Here is a 17,694-nt window from a genome sequence, read left to right as displayed (position 1 = left end):
TCATCTTGAACTTTATAATCATGATTTATCGCTTTAACATTCTTAATATCAACAACATTTCTTAGAAAATAACATTTTTAAATAGAAATATCGTGATTATTCTTTTTTGCTTTAATGTTATAATATTTCGCAAGACGAAAAGAAAAAAAAAAACGAATTATGTGATATCTAACCGTCTTATCTATTATCTTGAAATCGTTTATTCATTAATCGAAAGATGACTGATTGTTTTGTCATGAAAAATTTGATTAATTTCGTATCACTGAACGAACGCTTTTGATCTCACGAAAGAAGGCATCCTTCAAATAAATACTCGATTACTAAAAATTGTTATAACGTGAGTAGAAATCGTTCAGATAACGACGGGTCTCTGGTTACTTACGGCCACGGTTGTTCGTTATCATATCGGAAAGTATTTTCAAAATCGATAAATTTAAAGTTTTTTTAGTTTAACCTTGAGTCTCGTTATTCGACTCGATAAAAGACCTCGATAATTTCCTAGCTACTAACGTAATACTGCATCTTCTTTTTACGCATATAAAAAAATAATGAAAGATCAACGAGCACGTATTTAAAATATTATTAATAATCAATGAGAAATAGAGACGAGATAAAAAATGATTACGAAAAACAACAAATCATATCGATCATCGAACGAATTGTTACATGATATTACGAAACATCGTTATTATTTCGAGTAATTATCGCATTGGTCGTCCTTTCGAGTACTTTCACAAAAAGACACGGTTTGCGCTTTATTATAAAGTTATTCGCAATCTTACGCAAAAGTACTTGTTATACAATAGGCGTATCCCCCTTCTCAGATATTAATAGAATGACATCAGCTACAAAAAAAATCCATTATTCGGACAACGAAAAGAAAGAAATCTGTCTATTGATAATATCGTTGTTATCAGTCAAATTTGCCACCATGAATTTTTGTTCGTATTACCTATGTCTCTTCGCGTTTCTCTCGCGATTTACTCGTCGTCCGTTGCACGTTGCAAGCATCGGAATATTTTTTACCCCACGGCTCTTTTTATTTCACGGTAGAGCATTGTTTTTCAACAGTGCTGTGTACTAGCGCACAAACACACACGTACACACACACACACATAATAAATATAGAAGCATGAGTTTCGTTGTGTGTGTGACATTACTTGCACATATTTTTACAGCGGGTGCCCTTCGCGATTCTCTAAATCTTGGTAGTGAAAGCTCGTCTCTATACTGTATAGACTAAAACCCTATGCATAATATACACAAAACGTAGGTACTTTTATGCGACTATATTACCGGTCTTTATTTATCATGCGGAAGATGCACCGTGTTGACAAGGAAACACGGCAATCTCCCTAGAGGAATGCAAGTTGCAATGCACACTCTTTAAATACTCCCAGCTTTTTCTTTGACTTTTTCCTTTTTCTCGATGTATACGGTATTCCAGGCTCGCAATGTTTTTTCCTTCGTCTCTCTCTCTCTCTCTCCCTTGTTTCCCCCCTCCACTCATCCTATTCTTTTTTCTTTACCCTATGTTCAATATTCCGAACATTTATGCGTCGGTACCTTAACGGAAAATATTAGGGACCTGGTGAAGATCTTCTGGACTATGTGACTAACAACAACAACAACAACAACAAAAAAGGAAGGATTCTATCCAGGCCCTGACAAAGTCTCCTTCGCTTCGGAGAAATAAAAAACAAGGGAAATTCAATAGAAATCAGGGGGATAGACGGTTTTTTTTTATTTAAAAAGAGCAAAACGAAGAATTCGACTGGGTGGTACTCGTAATGACTGCCGTCGACGGTGGTAGACGCTAAGAAAAATAAAAGGGAAAAAGGAAGTCAAACGGTTTAGTCAGGACCGAAGTCTAATTCAGTAAGGGGAAGCAAAGACAGTAAGAGCCGGAACGTTGCCTTGGAGCCTTTGCGCAAACTGCTAGACTTGCTTGCACATCGGCTTCGGTACCACGATAATTTGATTATCAGTTCGTTTGAAAGCCTCGTTTCTCATTTACGGAAGCAGCTGCAATAGACAGTCCCTTGGTTCGCCAAAAGCCATTGGCTTTATACAATAATATTGGAAAAATTCACTGAATATTGTGCAAATAAACGTGATTTTTATTTTACTTTTCTTTCGTTCGTTCTTTTATTCATATCTATCGCGTAAATATCGTTATTGTTTTGCATTAAATTAATTCATATATACACATATGTGTATGTGTGTGTGTGTATGTAGGGTAATAAAAAATAACTGACAAAGGCATATTCGACACATTCAAATCGAAAATGATATTATTAAAAAGTTTTTACCCTTCAACGGTAGTCATTCGCGTTCGATAAAATTCATTTTCATTTATGAAACCTGTTTCTTATTTAATCTACGATAGGAGCGTAGAAAATATATTGCAAGAGAATGCAATTAGCTCGAACCACTTTCGGAAAGTAGGAAGAAGACGTGCTGATAGAAAACTTGATACCTACTCTCTTCGAAATGGTATTCTATTTCAAGCTGAATTGAACATCGCTATTCCTCTTACTATTAATTATATATATTATATATACATAGGAATCACTTTGAAGTTATTATTATTAATCAATCCCATTGGGAAAATATCTTCAGATTCGTAGACGCGATCACGATACGAAATTCTGTCTGGTACTGTTAAAAGTTCTAAGCGTACTCTTTCGAACGACACTTCCTCGTATCTTTATCAACGAGAGAAAAAAGGGTAAAGGGAGAGAAAGAGAGAGAGAGAGAGAGAGAGAGGAAGGAAGGAAAGAGGTGTACGTACTTTTGAAGGGAGTGGTTTTTGTGTTCGCACGAGTAAATATTAGCGGAGGATGATGAGAGGGCTCTCCGACCACTTCTACTTTTCTTTCTTTTCTCCCCTTTCTCATCCCATCGTAACGATGACCGACCACCACCACCACCACCACCACCATCTTTTCGTCTCTCTCGTCGGTAACATCTCTGCTTCTGTTTCCCGTCTCCAATTTTCTTCTTCTTTTTTCTTTTTCAGTCACCTACCCTCGCGACGTCATTCCCAAGACCCACCGGTGCTTCCACCTGTCCACCTCGCGAACCCCCACCTCCCCTTCCCACCTCCGTTAGATCTAACCAAAAAGCACGAGCTTGATATTAACTCCATTCATGAGCGTGCTCGCTACGATTATGACGTTCCTTTTATCGGAGGGTTCTTGAGGACTATTCAACAAAAATCACCACTCTCGGATAATTACTCTTGCATTTGTCGAGTTTTTCCGTCTAGTTCTATTTCCCATTCTATTTTCAACTATCGTACGTACTTCTTTTCCCCGTATTTCAAATGAAAACTTTTGTGACCGGTTTTAAGAAAAGAAATAAGGTTTCTTATTTATCTTCTTATTCAAATTTTCTTTTGGAATAATTAATCGTACAATGATATTATGGGGATGATCGTTTCGTTAGTTTATCTTTCGTAACTAATAAGAGCAAGCAACGGGTTAATTAGAACCATTTTTGTTTCGTTAAAAATGGATTACAGCGTGGAATACGAGAAAATTTGGGAAAATAATGCACATGCACTTTTAGTTTTTACGAATTTTATTAGCTCAAGATATTTCTTTAAGAATACCCAAGAGGACACGATATATTATGTATACATCTGTAAATATGTTCACCCTTTCCTGCTAACCGTTCCGGTCAACGAACGCGATTTTCGCTGACCGCGAAGAACGTTTCACCCCTGAAATTTTGTCAGAATTTTTTCGAGGGTAGCCTTAGGGTTGCGTCTGTTTGAAATGAATGCTTTTCTACAGTGGCTGCGAGTGAAAGGAAAGAGGGGGGGGATTACCAAGGCAATGTATACAATGCCCGTATTACTACATTGACCGTAACATATACATACGCATAGATCACCAATACGGGTGAAACGATGGGAAGGAACTTTTACTATGAAGGAAATAATATATCGTTGCCACGAATTCAATACTTCTGTCGCGAATGAATGAACGAATGAATGTGTGTTAAACATAAATGATTCGGATTCTTTTACCAACTCGTAGTCGATGCTAAAGAGAGTAACTCCCAATAATGAGATAATAAAAATAATAGAACGGAGTGGATAATAAAATTAATCCTTTGAGTGGGTACCTACTTGTTACCTATTTTTACCTACTTTTTTTTCTTCTTTTTTTTTTTACGATCAACGTCAATCGCTCTTCCGGAGTGTTCTCTTTCGCATATTTTAAATTTCCACGCCCGGTTATAAATAAATTTCGTTTTACAATACATCGGACTAAATATCGGGCTGGCTGACCTGCCAGCAGAAATGTGTGAGAACGGGGGCAGGGGGCCGTTAAAGTTCTAACCATTCGAGTTACTTTCGATCTTTTTACGTCAGTAGGAGTGTTACGTCACGATGTATCGTTCGGTAAATCGAGTAGGTATGCGAAGTTTTTAATTTTGTATAACCGCATTCTTCGTTCGATCGGAAGAATTTTTTTCTTTTTTATGAATAGAATTAATATAATAGGTTAAAAAGTTTTTATCGATAATTATAAAGGTTTTCTTTATTTCTTTTTTTTTTTTTTCTAACTAATGTTTCATTAAAACTATTATTCGTTAATTCTTTTAACGAGCAATTAAATGCTATAATTTCGGTGAGCTTGAGTTTAAACCCTGTTAAAGTACGTTGACATTCTCGCGTATTCGTTCTAACTTATATGAATGTCGCTAGAAACGAGAAGACGGAGACATTAAAACTTTAATCCGTTGTTCATTGAGCTTAAGAATTATCTCAACTACTCTATCTAATTACCAACTCTTGTGTTTTCCCATTCTTCCCGACGTTTTACCTACATTCAATGAAATCCTATAGGCCGTAGCGTAGAAGTTTTCGCGATAACGAACGAACGAACGAACGTTTCTCGCTAAAGCTCTCTCTTTGACGTAAACCAAGCATGCGTTTTCACGAATGCTTTTCATCGGCAAAATAGGAAGAGCTATCGAGTTTCATAAGTGGAAACGATTTCGGCGAAGCTTTCGGAATGCGAAGATGATCGTATGAGAAGAAAAATGCCTTGGAACGTTCGAACTATGTTCCTTGGATGCCAGGAAAGTTGAGAATTGAAAGGTGCGTGAGAAAATTGGCTCCTTATTCGTTTTCCATGCAAGAAAGGAAAAAAATAGAAAATAAATAATAGAAAAGTGAAGAGTATAGATAAAATGACGAGTAAAAGAAATAAGAAAAGTTTCAATCTATAAAATAAATATATCAAGAAAGTATCAGAAGAAAAGGAAAGTAAAGTTATGGAAAAAGATATAAAGGAATCCCAGCGTCTATCTATAATTCTTTATTTACAATTACTAGGTAGTTATTATCGCTTAGGGTTAATAAAATGCGCGCAAGTAAATATCAACGTTCAATCGTTCGCGAGGAGAGTTAGCTCATTGTTAATTTACGTACTCGTACGACTGTAGGAAGGCTTGCAGGCTTCCAACGATTATGACGAAAACTAGGTGAATTGATAATATAACGGGAAGGAAGGGAAAACGATTCATCCCCCTTTTGGATGGACGCACGTCGAAGGGTGGCTTGCGTTCATGCGCAAGCGCACACACTCGCGGAACGAGGTTGGCGACGGCTACAACAACTACTACTACTACTACTATTACAACGACTACGACTACGACTACGACTACGACTACGACTATGACTATGACTACTACTACTACGACGACGACGACGACGACGACGACGACGACGACGGTGGCGACGGTGGTGAAAACTGGACGACGTTGTTACTCACGGCGCTCACTTCAATCCTCGCCGCGTGTCCGTCGACCTGGACTACAATCTCGATCTTTTTCTTCCCTTTAATTTCTCTTACACCCCTTTCGCTTCCACACTAGTAATCGTTGCCATAATTATCATCGTTGTAATCAATCATCGGTCATCGATTATCGTCAAACTCGTCGTCCGATACAACATTCGCGCGTTTTTTTTCATAAAACAAATATAAAAAAAATAATAAAAAGCAACAAGAAATCTCGGAAAATAAAAATGAGTCGTGTAATGTTACAGTTCGTGCGTGTCTTTTAAATATCGATCTCATCTCGTAAGTACGATACGTTGTTCGTACACGTTCGCGTCCTAAGTTAACTCGACGTATTCAAGGAAAAATCAACAATTTCGTGACAACTGTTAAAAGGATTCTATGACGAAGTTTGACAGCACCAACTACGACGACGTTCGATCGTTTGGGAAAAGGATCGACGTGATTTATTTTGCCTACCACGCGATCAAGAGAACGGTTATCCTCGCGAGATAACGCGCCAAAGAAAATACGAACGAGAAGAAGAAGAAGAAGAAGAAGAAAAAGAAGAGAAACCGCGTGACCGTTCGAATACAAACGCGGACATTTTTATTCGATTTTAAAAAATTTCTTCGAGAGACGATTTTTTCTCTTCTGAAGATTCGAATGACTCGGTCATCGATATTAATATTATTAAGTGAGAGTAAAAATAAAACAAGAGGAACGATCGAAGAGAAAGAATTTGAGAAAAAGTCCAACACGTGTACGGACAATGCCTCTGCAGAACGTCCGTCCTAAGACGGAATGGAACTTTAAGAGGTGAACTTTCACGTGGCCTACTTCGGTAAAGTCCTTCGTGACTGGAGGGCACGCAAGGTGAGCGTCATACTTCGTTACTTGTTGCCGTAACACCCTCGCGTTAGCGGCCCCTTTTTCTGACGCGCCGATTACCTGCCACCTGAACGTTTTACTCGATATAACTTAAAGCCGCAAGTAGCACGAGTAATAATACTAGTATTTAACAGTTATCCAAAGTACATATATAATATACAATATTGTATATTTTCGAAAACGTGTTAACAGTTCTTAAAGTTTAAGAAAAAATCTTAAATATCTAACAGATTGAGTATTCGGATACAAATACCGATCATCTTTTTGATAGATGATCGGATTAAATGTTACCTTTCTCTATCTATCTCTGTAGGATATTCACGTTGAAGGGATAGGAATTCTAGTAACGTTAAATTCGTGGAAGATCATTCGATCCTCTTCGTCGTATGACGGAATGCACGACTAAAATTCCATAGAACAACCAAGAGAGTGAGAGAGAGAGAGAGAAGCAACCGATACTACTAACGAACCAACCGTGTTTCACCCTGCTAAACTCAAGCTAAACTCGATGTAAACGAACTCTAGATCCGTTTATTCTGCTCTACCAGGCGGTGATACCTATATCGGACCGGCCGTGACCGTTCGAGCGAGTCCAGCGCGATAAAAAAAAAATAGGGGGATGATTTCTAACGGAATAGAAAAGCCGATCGTCGCTTTGTTAGATCGCGACAAAATATACGATTATTTCTTGTCATCGAAATCTTATCTTTTGTTTTACTTTGAATAATATTTTTTAACTTAAGTTTTTCGCTTGCTATGATTACTCTTTATACATCGGTAGATCTATCGGGAAAGTAGTACGATCGACGATAAATCCAACGAACGAAAAATAAATCGCTGTGAATTGTTGTTAAAACAAAAAAAAAAGTTCTCGATAACTTTTTCACGAGTTTAACGTAAGAACGATCTTTTTTATTTTCGATAAAACTTACTTACTGTCGGAGAAGGATTTCACGTTTTATTTTATATAAAACCTCTCTGCTATCATAAATTTATTCCCATAATCGATTTGGGTTGAATTCGTTAAAATAATTGATATTTATGGTAAAGAACTTTGAGAAGAGAATAAATTTAGTCGTGCGTTTTCTTTTAAATCATCTAACCCTGAATATATATATATTTTGTCGATTCTCAATGATCGTCGAGCCTTTTAAACGAGTTATATATTTTATCAAACACGAAGTATCATTAGCGTCACCTCAAATCGAAAAGAACATTATTCCAAATTTAACTAAAGGGAAATTAAACTTCGCGGTTAGATTCTAAGCTTATTTTTGAAGATTGATAGCATCTTACGAATCCCTTTTTAAACCCTAGCGAACCCATCGCAATATATTCCCTTCCACCTCCCTATTTTCGATTCTCCACGAGTATCTCGAAACTTTATGCGAATTCCTTCGCATTATTATTCCAGTCTGTGTCAACTATTTACTATTAGCCTTTCGGTTATTCAATAGAACTTTTCTAGCCTTGAATACAATGCCGAACAATATTCCTATAATAATCGAACGATGTTCTACAATCGAATGGAAGTAGTATGATTAAAAATAAAAATGTCAATTAAACGAAAAGAAACGTCATACTTAATAGAAGTGAGTTTCGAAACTCCTAATGACTATAAATACGACTATTTTATCGGAAAGTTTACTATCTCTCTCTCTCTCTCTAATTATGTTAGGTGAACTTCTTAACGATAAATTGTAGAGAAAGTACTTGCGATAGTAGTCGTAGTACAAGCCATTCAACAATTATGACCTTTCGTAAATCGAGTATCAAAGACTCGATTGCAAATAATGCAATTAGTCATCTATTATCGCGCAAATATGTCTCTCGGAGTCTGATTAACTTTTGTTAATGACTATTGATCAAATCGTATAACATTAAGAACGTCACCTCTCTCTCTCGTCAGCTATTTTAATTCGAATTAATCAATTGCACGATCGTATCTGGTTTATCCTTTTTCTTTCTTTTTTATTTTTTCTCTTTGATATTTCAACGATAAACGTTAAAAGTCGTTTACGAATTTTAATCGAAATAAAAGTTTCCAATAATATATTCGTAACCCCTTTTATATCTAATTAATGATGGCTGTTTGATCAGAAAATGACGAAAAAGGGAAATGTCGCCGTCCCTTAACGAGATTTCAATTTCAAGGTTAAATTACGATGAGACGTATGCAAATAAAATGACAGGAATTAGGGACTCATGTTGGTCTAACACTCGGAAACTCTACGCATAACAATAATTTTAGGTCGAACACGAGTATCGAAGGATTCTCCTTTATGCGTCCTTCTGAACGTGAGATCGATAAATATCGATTAGTTCATACTTTGTGGATACACAAACGTGCACTTGTACACTACGTCATGGTCACTTCGTTCTACGAGGGTCGAAGACTCTAAAGGACAATATATATGTACATATTTATAATATATATGAGTACTTTGTACGACAAAAACCTATAAATCGTCATTACGAATTTAATATCAACGATAATGCATCGTTATAATATGTTATTTATTATTTTCTACGATAATAAAGTAATATTCAAGATTTTAATTGATCGTAAAATGTATTCTAACATTTGCAATCAACTGTAATAAATACTCATATATCGTAGAGCATAATTATTCATTTAAAATGTTAAATCGTAGTCAGGAAAATAACATATTCCAGGAGTAATCATAGTTAGAAAACGCATATAACGAATTTCATAACGTTTCACCATCATGCAGATGTACCTCGATATCCTGATATTAAAATGTCAAATGAAGTGGAGCAATATCGTTTCGTTCGTATAGCTGAAATTTTATTTTTAAATAAAAATCCCTGACGGGGGAGATGTGTTCGTCAAATATTGAAACATTTTTTTTCTCCCCTCCCTTCCCCCTCCGTCGATTGTACGTACGCGCTCGTTATGCCACAAGAATATATAACGAGTACTTTATAGATTGGATCAAATCATAGATACGCTAGATTGAACGTGCCGTTTCTTTTGGAATCATAACGATTGATGTGTTATTTAAATGGAAGCATAGTGATGTGGACGTTCATTGTGTAAATATTAATGCCGAATAAATAGAACATTATGTAAGTTTCTACGTGATGTAATATAATAAAAAGAAAAAAAAAAAGGAATCAAAGAAATCACAAATGATTTTAATCAGAATAATGGAACACACGTATACGTTAATCGAAACGAATGTATCTCTCTCTCTCTCGTTTTATTCTTTTTTTTTTAAATTCTAATTAAAATCATTTTTATTTTTATTTCTCATTTCCAATATCGACGATCGATTTTTTTCTTATCGGTTCTCGTATTTAATAATATCTCATAAAATCACGATCGATTGTTAAACTAAAGCAAAAGAAAAAAAAAAAATGAAAAAAAAAAAGCCGAGAAACTTTGCCGACGCGCTTCGTTAAGAAGTTCAAAGTAAAATAATCACGATTACTGGCTTATATATGTATATCACGAGAAGGTAAAGCACATTTCGCGAGACAGCTCGATAAGGAACACGAGAGAGAAAGAAAGGTACACGCTATCGTTCGTGAAAACACGTTTAATCCAATATAAAGAAAACCGTCACGAATACCATTCGATAAGCGTTTAAACAACGTTCTAAAAATTTCTACAATTTATAATTCGATAATATTTAACGAACATCCTTTAATCGTCCCACGATGATTTCGAACTGTTAACTTTATCGTTATCTTTTTTTTTTTTTCAAATTGACTAATATCTCTCGTTAAGTCGAATCGAACGTGATTTAAACTTGACGACTTGGAAAAAAAAAAACAAGAAATAAAAATATTCCGAATAGAAACTCCGATCCGGAGTACGAACGTCGATCAAAATTGAAAAAAAAGATTTGAAGGTTCGTTTCGTGCATCACGTCACGTCGAGAGATCGCGATCAAAAAAGTATATTCATGTGTTAACCAACCGATACGAAATCTACTCTTGTTAACCCCTACATTTTCCCCCCATCCCTACCCCCATTCCCATCCCCATCCCCAACCCCGTGTTCTCGATAATCCTTCGTAATTATATAGCTATAGAAAGGAAAAGAAATGAAATGTCCTTCAAATCCGGTAGGAACCATTTAATCAGAGAATTCTATCCTCCTCGAAGTCTTTTATTAATCTTCAATTCTATCTCTTTATCCTTTATGTCCTTTTTTTTTAATAATTTTTCCTTATTTCCTATTAAATATTATTGCGATATTATAATGAAATATAATTACAAAGGGTTACGTTTAATATTACTTTTTTTTAATCTTTATTTCTTTCGATCTAAATGTATTATAACGTAACAAGTGTACGCGGCAAGGGTAAAGATGATCCTATCTTGACTACCGAACAAATTTCTGTTCGAAGCGTATCATCCGTGACAAGGATGTTCGGGGTAGGGGGAGTACGGTGGGGAGGAGGATGAGAAGCGTCGGATTAACAATGTGCGTACATCCTCCACCTGTCGAGAAGCACGGCTATCATATTTACAATGTTCCCACTGGTCCATGAACAACACCTATAGAAATTCAATATCGACTGCAACGTCGAAATATGTGTGCGTAACTCACTCAGACAGATGCAATTATAAAGCATCTTGTATAATCCCTTTTATATAGGGAGTGGGGAAGGGGAGGAGGAGGATCAAACGCACAAACCGAGCATTACATCTTCAACAACTAGAATCTAACAACTCGGACTACAAACGATGGTTAGAAGGGAGAAACGGGTATTAAAAAAATCTTCTTTTCAGATCTTGTAATTTTGAGTCGAAGTATCCTAACGATCGTTAAAAGCCGAGAAATGAATGAAAGAAAGAAGAAGGTAAAATAAAAAGAAAGAGATATTCTATTACATTGGTTTTACAATGTCGTCCTACCACTTTTATTCGTATTTCTTACGTTTCCAATGTTATAAAAGATAAAAAGTAGATGGCTTTGACGAAATTCGTAAATCGTTGGAAGAGATGGATGATCGAGAAAATGAATGCAATACGATACTCCAATGTATAAGAGAAATTAAGATGTTTTTTAGAATAATAGGGATTAAAATACAATGCCATGTCTTATAAGGTTCCATCTGAATATCTTAAAACCGTTTATTCGAATGAAATTTATTTTGAAAATAAAAATTCCTCGCTTCGGATTACATTTTAATGTTAACGATTTGGAAAGCTTTTTTCTCCTCGTTCAGGAGAAGAAAAAAAAATGGAGTTGATTTTGAATCGATGCGTCAAAGGAAACGATATCCGGCTCTTGTCGATACAAAGAGATGCCAAATGCCATAGACTCGTGATAATTCAAGGGTAATACGCAATTAATTAATTTTCATATCGGAACGTTATATAGACGAACATGCCAATTACTAAAATGAACAAGGATGGGTTTAATCGATTGAAATTTCAAAAGGACGACATACGCGTTTATTTGTAATACAAGTGGATATAATAAAATATATATGGGTGTATATCCACGGGGTTATTCTCGTAGAACGAAAGACGAATTGGCGAACGTAGGATCGTGATTAACGTACTCTTGCTCATGCCAACGTTAAACGGAAGAAGATAGAACCTCATTAAAGTCTCGACGGGTTAGAAAAGGTTCTTTTTTTTACTTTTTTTTTTTTTTCCTAGTCGATAGGCTTATCGGAATTTTTCCATCTCCACGGAATTTATTTATGTACTATATATCGACCCCAATTTCAGGGCATCCTCTTCCATTTCCTTCAACAAGGAATATTGAGTCAGCCAAGTGGAAGCGGTAGTTTCCTTTTACTAAAAACTAAATAGAGAAAGCCGAGCTTACGTTCGTAGAACGAGTAAATTATTTGCAAATCGGTCCTAATGCCCCCCTTCCTTTTCCCAACCACCTACTTTTTCTCCACCCGCAGTTTTTTTTTCTTCCGTTTTCCAAGATTTTCCTTCGAGATAACGAACATCTCTCCGCGTATAGTCGAGAAACCGGAAATCTACTTTTTGTCGAATACTAATTTTTTCATTATTCCCGTTTCGCGTCTTGTCTCAGATTATCGAGTGTTAATTAAATGTATAAAATTTAAATAACGCATCGTAATTTTGTCGATCCAACGATCCTCTCGATAAACGAACGATTAAATTCGCAATGATTTTACTCGTGATTTTTCCCGTTGTCGAGAAATACGTGTAATGTACGTTCAAACGCGTTCCTATCGAATGAGAAAAAGTGTTTTTATTTCTCGTTAATACTAAATAAATCATAAAGTTTGCTTAATTAATATCCTCAACCACCGCAATGTGTTTACTAATGACAATACAATGGGCACATTTTATCGTGTGCCTCGAATCCACCCATCGATTTACATGCAATTTCATTCTCCTTTTTTTTTCTTCTTCTTCTTTTTTTTTTTTTTCATTTTCCAGCATGGAACGACGAAGTCGCGCATACGTAGAAATACATGTAACATTTGCATGCATCGATTTACACGCGGACTTCCTGTTGAAATTCCAGACAAATCGATGATAGGTTCTGGACTGGTAGACGAATTCGTCTAATCCTAAAACGAATCTAATCGTTCGCATTCCGTGTCAATAAACAATCTGTGAAAACGAAGTTTGATTATTTTAACAAAAAATAGAAAACGTGAAAATTCAAATAGCCCAGTTCCCATTTTTTTCAAAGCAACCTTTCTCTCGCTTTCACTCGTTCTCTAAACATATATATATATATTTATATGTATGTGTATGTAACAGTACTATTTTTTCATTTTTTTTTATTTTTTATTACAACGAGAGGAACTCTCTTCGTTTCATTTTCATTATCTGTCGCTTCGTATGTACCATATCGGTCGTACGAATACACGATGTATGAACATTCACGTATATAGACACATATTACAAAGTCACGCTCGTGTGTTTTCGTATGAGCCGTATTATATCGGGAAACTGCCTGTACAATATTTTCTCTTGAAGAGAAAAAAAAAAATATATATAAATCATGGGTTTCGCGTTCGTATGAATGAATGCATGAAACAAATGCGATAAGATGAATAACAAAGAACGTATTTACTTGCATATAAACGTCGATAATAAATTCTAACGAAATCTTTTACGATTTTATACAAGAAAATATATATTATTCTGTCTCTTATAAATCTGAATAATCTGGAACAACTCTGGACCATGATATGCACCATAATATTATATAAGATAATTATCATGAAAAAATATAAATTCACATTCAAAAAATACGCTTCAATAACTTCGAGAGAGAGAGGATTTATGATCTGCCAAGCAAGAGTAGTTGAAAAAAAAAATTTAAAATAAAATAAAAACGATAGATTTAAACTCTCAAGCAATTATTAGCAATAATTGGATACTTCAGTCTGTTCGCATTACACATGGATTCGTAAGAAAAATCTTAGGAGACGATAAGTAAGAACAAAAGTTCATAAATATTAGAATATAGGATGAATTCAAATCGATATCTTGCATTATAAGATTTATAAAACCGAGAATAATTATAAAAATTTTACATAAGAGATTTACAATTCTTAAAATATATTTTCTAAAAGTGTCAGAGTAATATATCTCTTGTTTCGAAGTGAGTTCGGTCGATAGCAGAGAGGATACCTGATCATTCGTCAACGTAATTGTATGAAAATGTTCCTCTCTGTGAATCCTAGCAATGAGAAAATCTCAACGCCTGAAAGACGGCAATTTAGAAGTGACTATTGGAAAGATGGTCGTGAAAAAGAGAAATCCTTCTCTACAAACGATTCACTACTTGACATTGTATAACATTCATATGCATGTACTTGGACTGGTGCATAAAACGAGAGAGAGAGAGAGAGAGAAAAAAAAATAGGAAAAAAGAAAAATCGCAGAAACGCTCGAAAAAGATATCGCCGATACGATAAGAGTCGCGTGTTGTATATTATTTCACGTGTACGTCTGTAGCAAGTATACGAGTACATATATACATCCATACATACATACATACATACATAAATATGTTCTTCCAACGAGAATTCTTCGAAACTCGTGGAGAGAAACTCGCTGGAAATGCACCGATCGATCCAAATGTTTTACACGGACTTATTGTGTCTCCGTGCGTTTCAAGTGTTATGAAAGCATGAAACAAAGTGAAAAAAGGAAAAGACGAGAGAAAAAGGATTAATACTTTCATCGTCTTCCTTTAATTAGTTTCAACAAATCGTAAAGAAGCTTCTCGTATCGATTACGGAAGGAAATTTGTTAGCGAACTTGATATACCTATTAGACATAATTAGATTTTCCTAGCAGGAAGAATTTCAAATTGCGATTAATAGCTTGTTAATTCTCATCGTGTTGTATGTACATATTCGTTATCGCGAATTCCAAGTATTTTCCATTACCCAACCGCAAACCACATCTATTTGATAACACCTAAGATTAGTTAATTGTTCTAGACAATGGCTTGCTTTACAGAAATTCGCTTGAACTTCTAACCAAATTCATGCAAATACGATAAGATTTTCTATTCGATACGATCCAGGAAGCTAGCTCATTTCCTCATTCGTAAGTAATTCCTTTATTACGAAAATCCACGAACGTGACATTTTTCACGATAATAAGGGACAAAGCTTGGAATAGAGTAAGTCATTTAAATGATAAATCTTTAAAACTAGAAAACCCTTTTATATTCCGTATATATGTAATACGTCTATCAATGTTACTTGCTCTTTTATACGTAAGATGTACTTAACGCATTCCACTCTCAACGATCATTCTCTGGAACGTCTATTTAATTCTCAATAAAATGGATCGCGACGAAAAAAACAAAACGTTTCTCTTAAAAAATATGTAGTACGTAAACCTTTTCCATTATCTTCTACACGATTGTATTTTGTTTTTGCATTACAATCGTAGAATTTAGAAGATTTGCACGAAAGATACGCGAGATTTTTTCTTAATCATTTTTCCCTTGGATCGTCCTTGACAGTGTCCTTCTTTCGTGACAAATTTTATTAGAAAAAAAAAAGAAGAACAACCCTCGAGTAATCGAAGTTAAAATTTCGATTGATATATCATCGATAATAAATTTATACGCGAGCATAGAAAAAGATCATTTTCATTTCTATTTATCTTTGATATATTATGCTATTTCATTTTGTAAAAATAATAACAGCAATCGGATTACCGATATCTGATCTTTTTTCGTTCGCAGAATGTCCAAGAGATGACTGGACATTGAAAGAAGGTGCGGTGGCTCCTGAGTTTGCTGTCACCGTGGCTTCGTTTCGACGGAATGGAGGTAAACGGGACTCAGAGTAGCCTGAACGGCACCGAGGTCAATCGTACGACAGCACCAATCTTCACTATTGGCACCGACTTTATTACCCGGTGGTGAGTTACCAACCTGGTATCAAACAACGCGGGACAATTATTTTCTTTCCTTTTAATCTCAGATTTACAAATTACCATCATTTTCTTTGCATTGGTTATTTTGATTTCTTAATATTACCATCGAAGATTATGAATTAAACATTCGAAAAAAAAAAGAAAAAAGGTAAAAAAAAAAACTAACAAGGCGCGCTAAGGAACGATAACGAGAAATATTTATGGCAGGTTTCTATCGCTAAAGGAAATACGTTCTCTCTCTCTCTCTCTCATGCATATTATTTTCTATTCTCCATGCAACACTTTTTCCCACGATGCGGAATACGTATCTCACCTACATTGCTATCCAATGGTTTTTCGTCGAAGGACAAGTCGGGAAATCGTGTCACCAGAAACAGTGACTCTCAACCCGATATTCATCGTTGTTTGTTTTTTCATTATAACGTGAAAGGGGATGGTAAGAATACGGAGTTTAAAATCGTGCATTCAACTTTTTCACGAAAGAATCGGTCTTAAAATTTATTGCTATTATTATTATTATTATTATGTAAATTCATTCGTGATCTCTTTATTTAAACGTAATACCTCTCCAAATTATATTTTTATTTTATGATATATACCGTGAAAAGTTTCAAACATTATCGATGCACAAAGTTTCGTGTCCTTGACTTACAAATGTAACACTAATTGTCTCACACATCTTCTTTATCTTCTCAATAATAGTCAATTAGGATTATTCGCTTCGACTAACGAAATTCAACGACTCAAGGATTCTTTTATTTCGTTCGATACATACATACACATACACACACATATACACAAAAATATGCGACAGGTTGTTATAATGATCGATGAATAAAACGGAAACATTCGTGTCTCGTAATAATTCAAGCAAACGATCGTTCACAAATAATCATCGTAAATAATCGTATCGACGTTTAAGAGAGATTTAAAAAAAAAAAAAAAGAACACCTTGCGAAAATGCTTTTCTTCTAATTTCGTAACGTCGAGCTTGAGTCCGAAACAAAAAAAGAAGAAAAAAAGAAAAAAAACACCTGAGAAAGTAATCGAACGGCAAATTCATCGTGCTAACGATTATCGTTTGAAACGATCGATTTTTCGCTTTTGGATTTTACGCCTTTTAAGCTTTTATGTGGGCAAACGTTCAACACCTGGAATACTCATTATCGTGGAGCAATAACATCGCCACGATTCGTTCTATTAACGCGCCATTACCGTGCATCTATGCATTCAGTATTTGTAGGACATATGTACACACACACACACACACACATATATTTATATATATATACCAATGCTGGAGGAAATGAACTTTCATAGACGGAAGGGAAAAAAGAAAAAGCTCTCTCTCTCTCTCTTTCTATTTCTCTCTCTACCTCGTGTCGTAGTTTCCTTTCGGCCGGTAGCATTGTCCTTCGAAGGCTATAAATAAGAATCGATCGTGCAAGAGCTGTCTCGATAAGCGAAAATTCATTTGTGGCACCGAATGAAATTCGGCCGATTATCGAGAGATTTGAACTAGCAACTCTGCTGTTGTTCCCCCATACCCCCTCACTGCGATTTCAAAGATTCTCTTTAATGAGAGAAGAATGAACAAAGTTAAGTCATTGATATCCTT

At 35.3% G+C, this 17,694-nt stretch overlaps 1 protein-coding gene across 1 annotated transcript in view; it reads left to right on the top strand.

Annotated features, from left to right (window-relative positions):
• The first annotated feature begins 5,725 nt into the window (after positions 1 to 5,725).
• LOC122522569 (muscarinic acetylcholine receptor M5) overlaps positions 5,726 to 17,694 on the top strand; it is a 30,686-nt gene continuing 18,717 nt past the window's right edge. Inside the window, exons 1-2 of the mRNA XM_043643759.1 lie at positions 5,726 to 6,674; positions 15,883 to 16,061. Coding sequence (XP_043499694.1) covers positions 15,964 to 16,061 — 98 coding nt within the window. The 5' untranslated portion in view covers positions 5,726 to 6,674; positions 15,883 to 15,963. The remainder of the gene's footprint in view (positions 6,675 to 15,882; positions 16,062 to 17,694) is intronic.

This window comes from Polistes fuscatus, unplaced genomic scaffold, assembly GCF_010416935.1.
Source record: "Polistes fuscatus isolate 324 unplaced genomic scaffold, CU_Pfus_HIC Scaffold5, whole genome shotgun sequence".
Classification (NCBI taxonomy): Eukaryota; Metazoa; Arthropoda; class Insecta; order Hymenoptera; family Vespidae; genus Polistes; species Polistes fuscatus.
The sequence above is the reverse complement of the archived record's forward strand: the minus strand, read 5'-3'. Positions and strand labels throughout refer to the sequence as shown.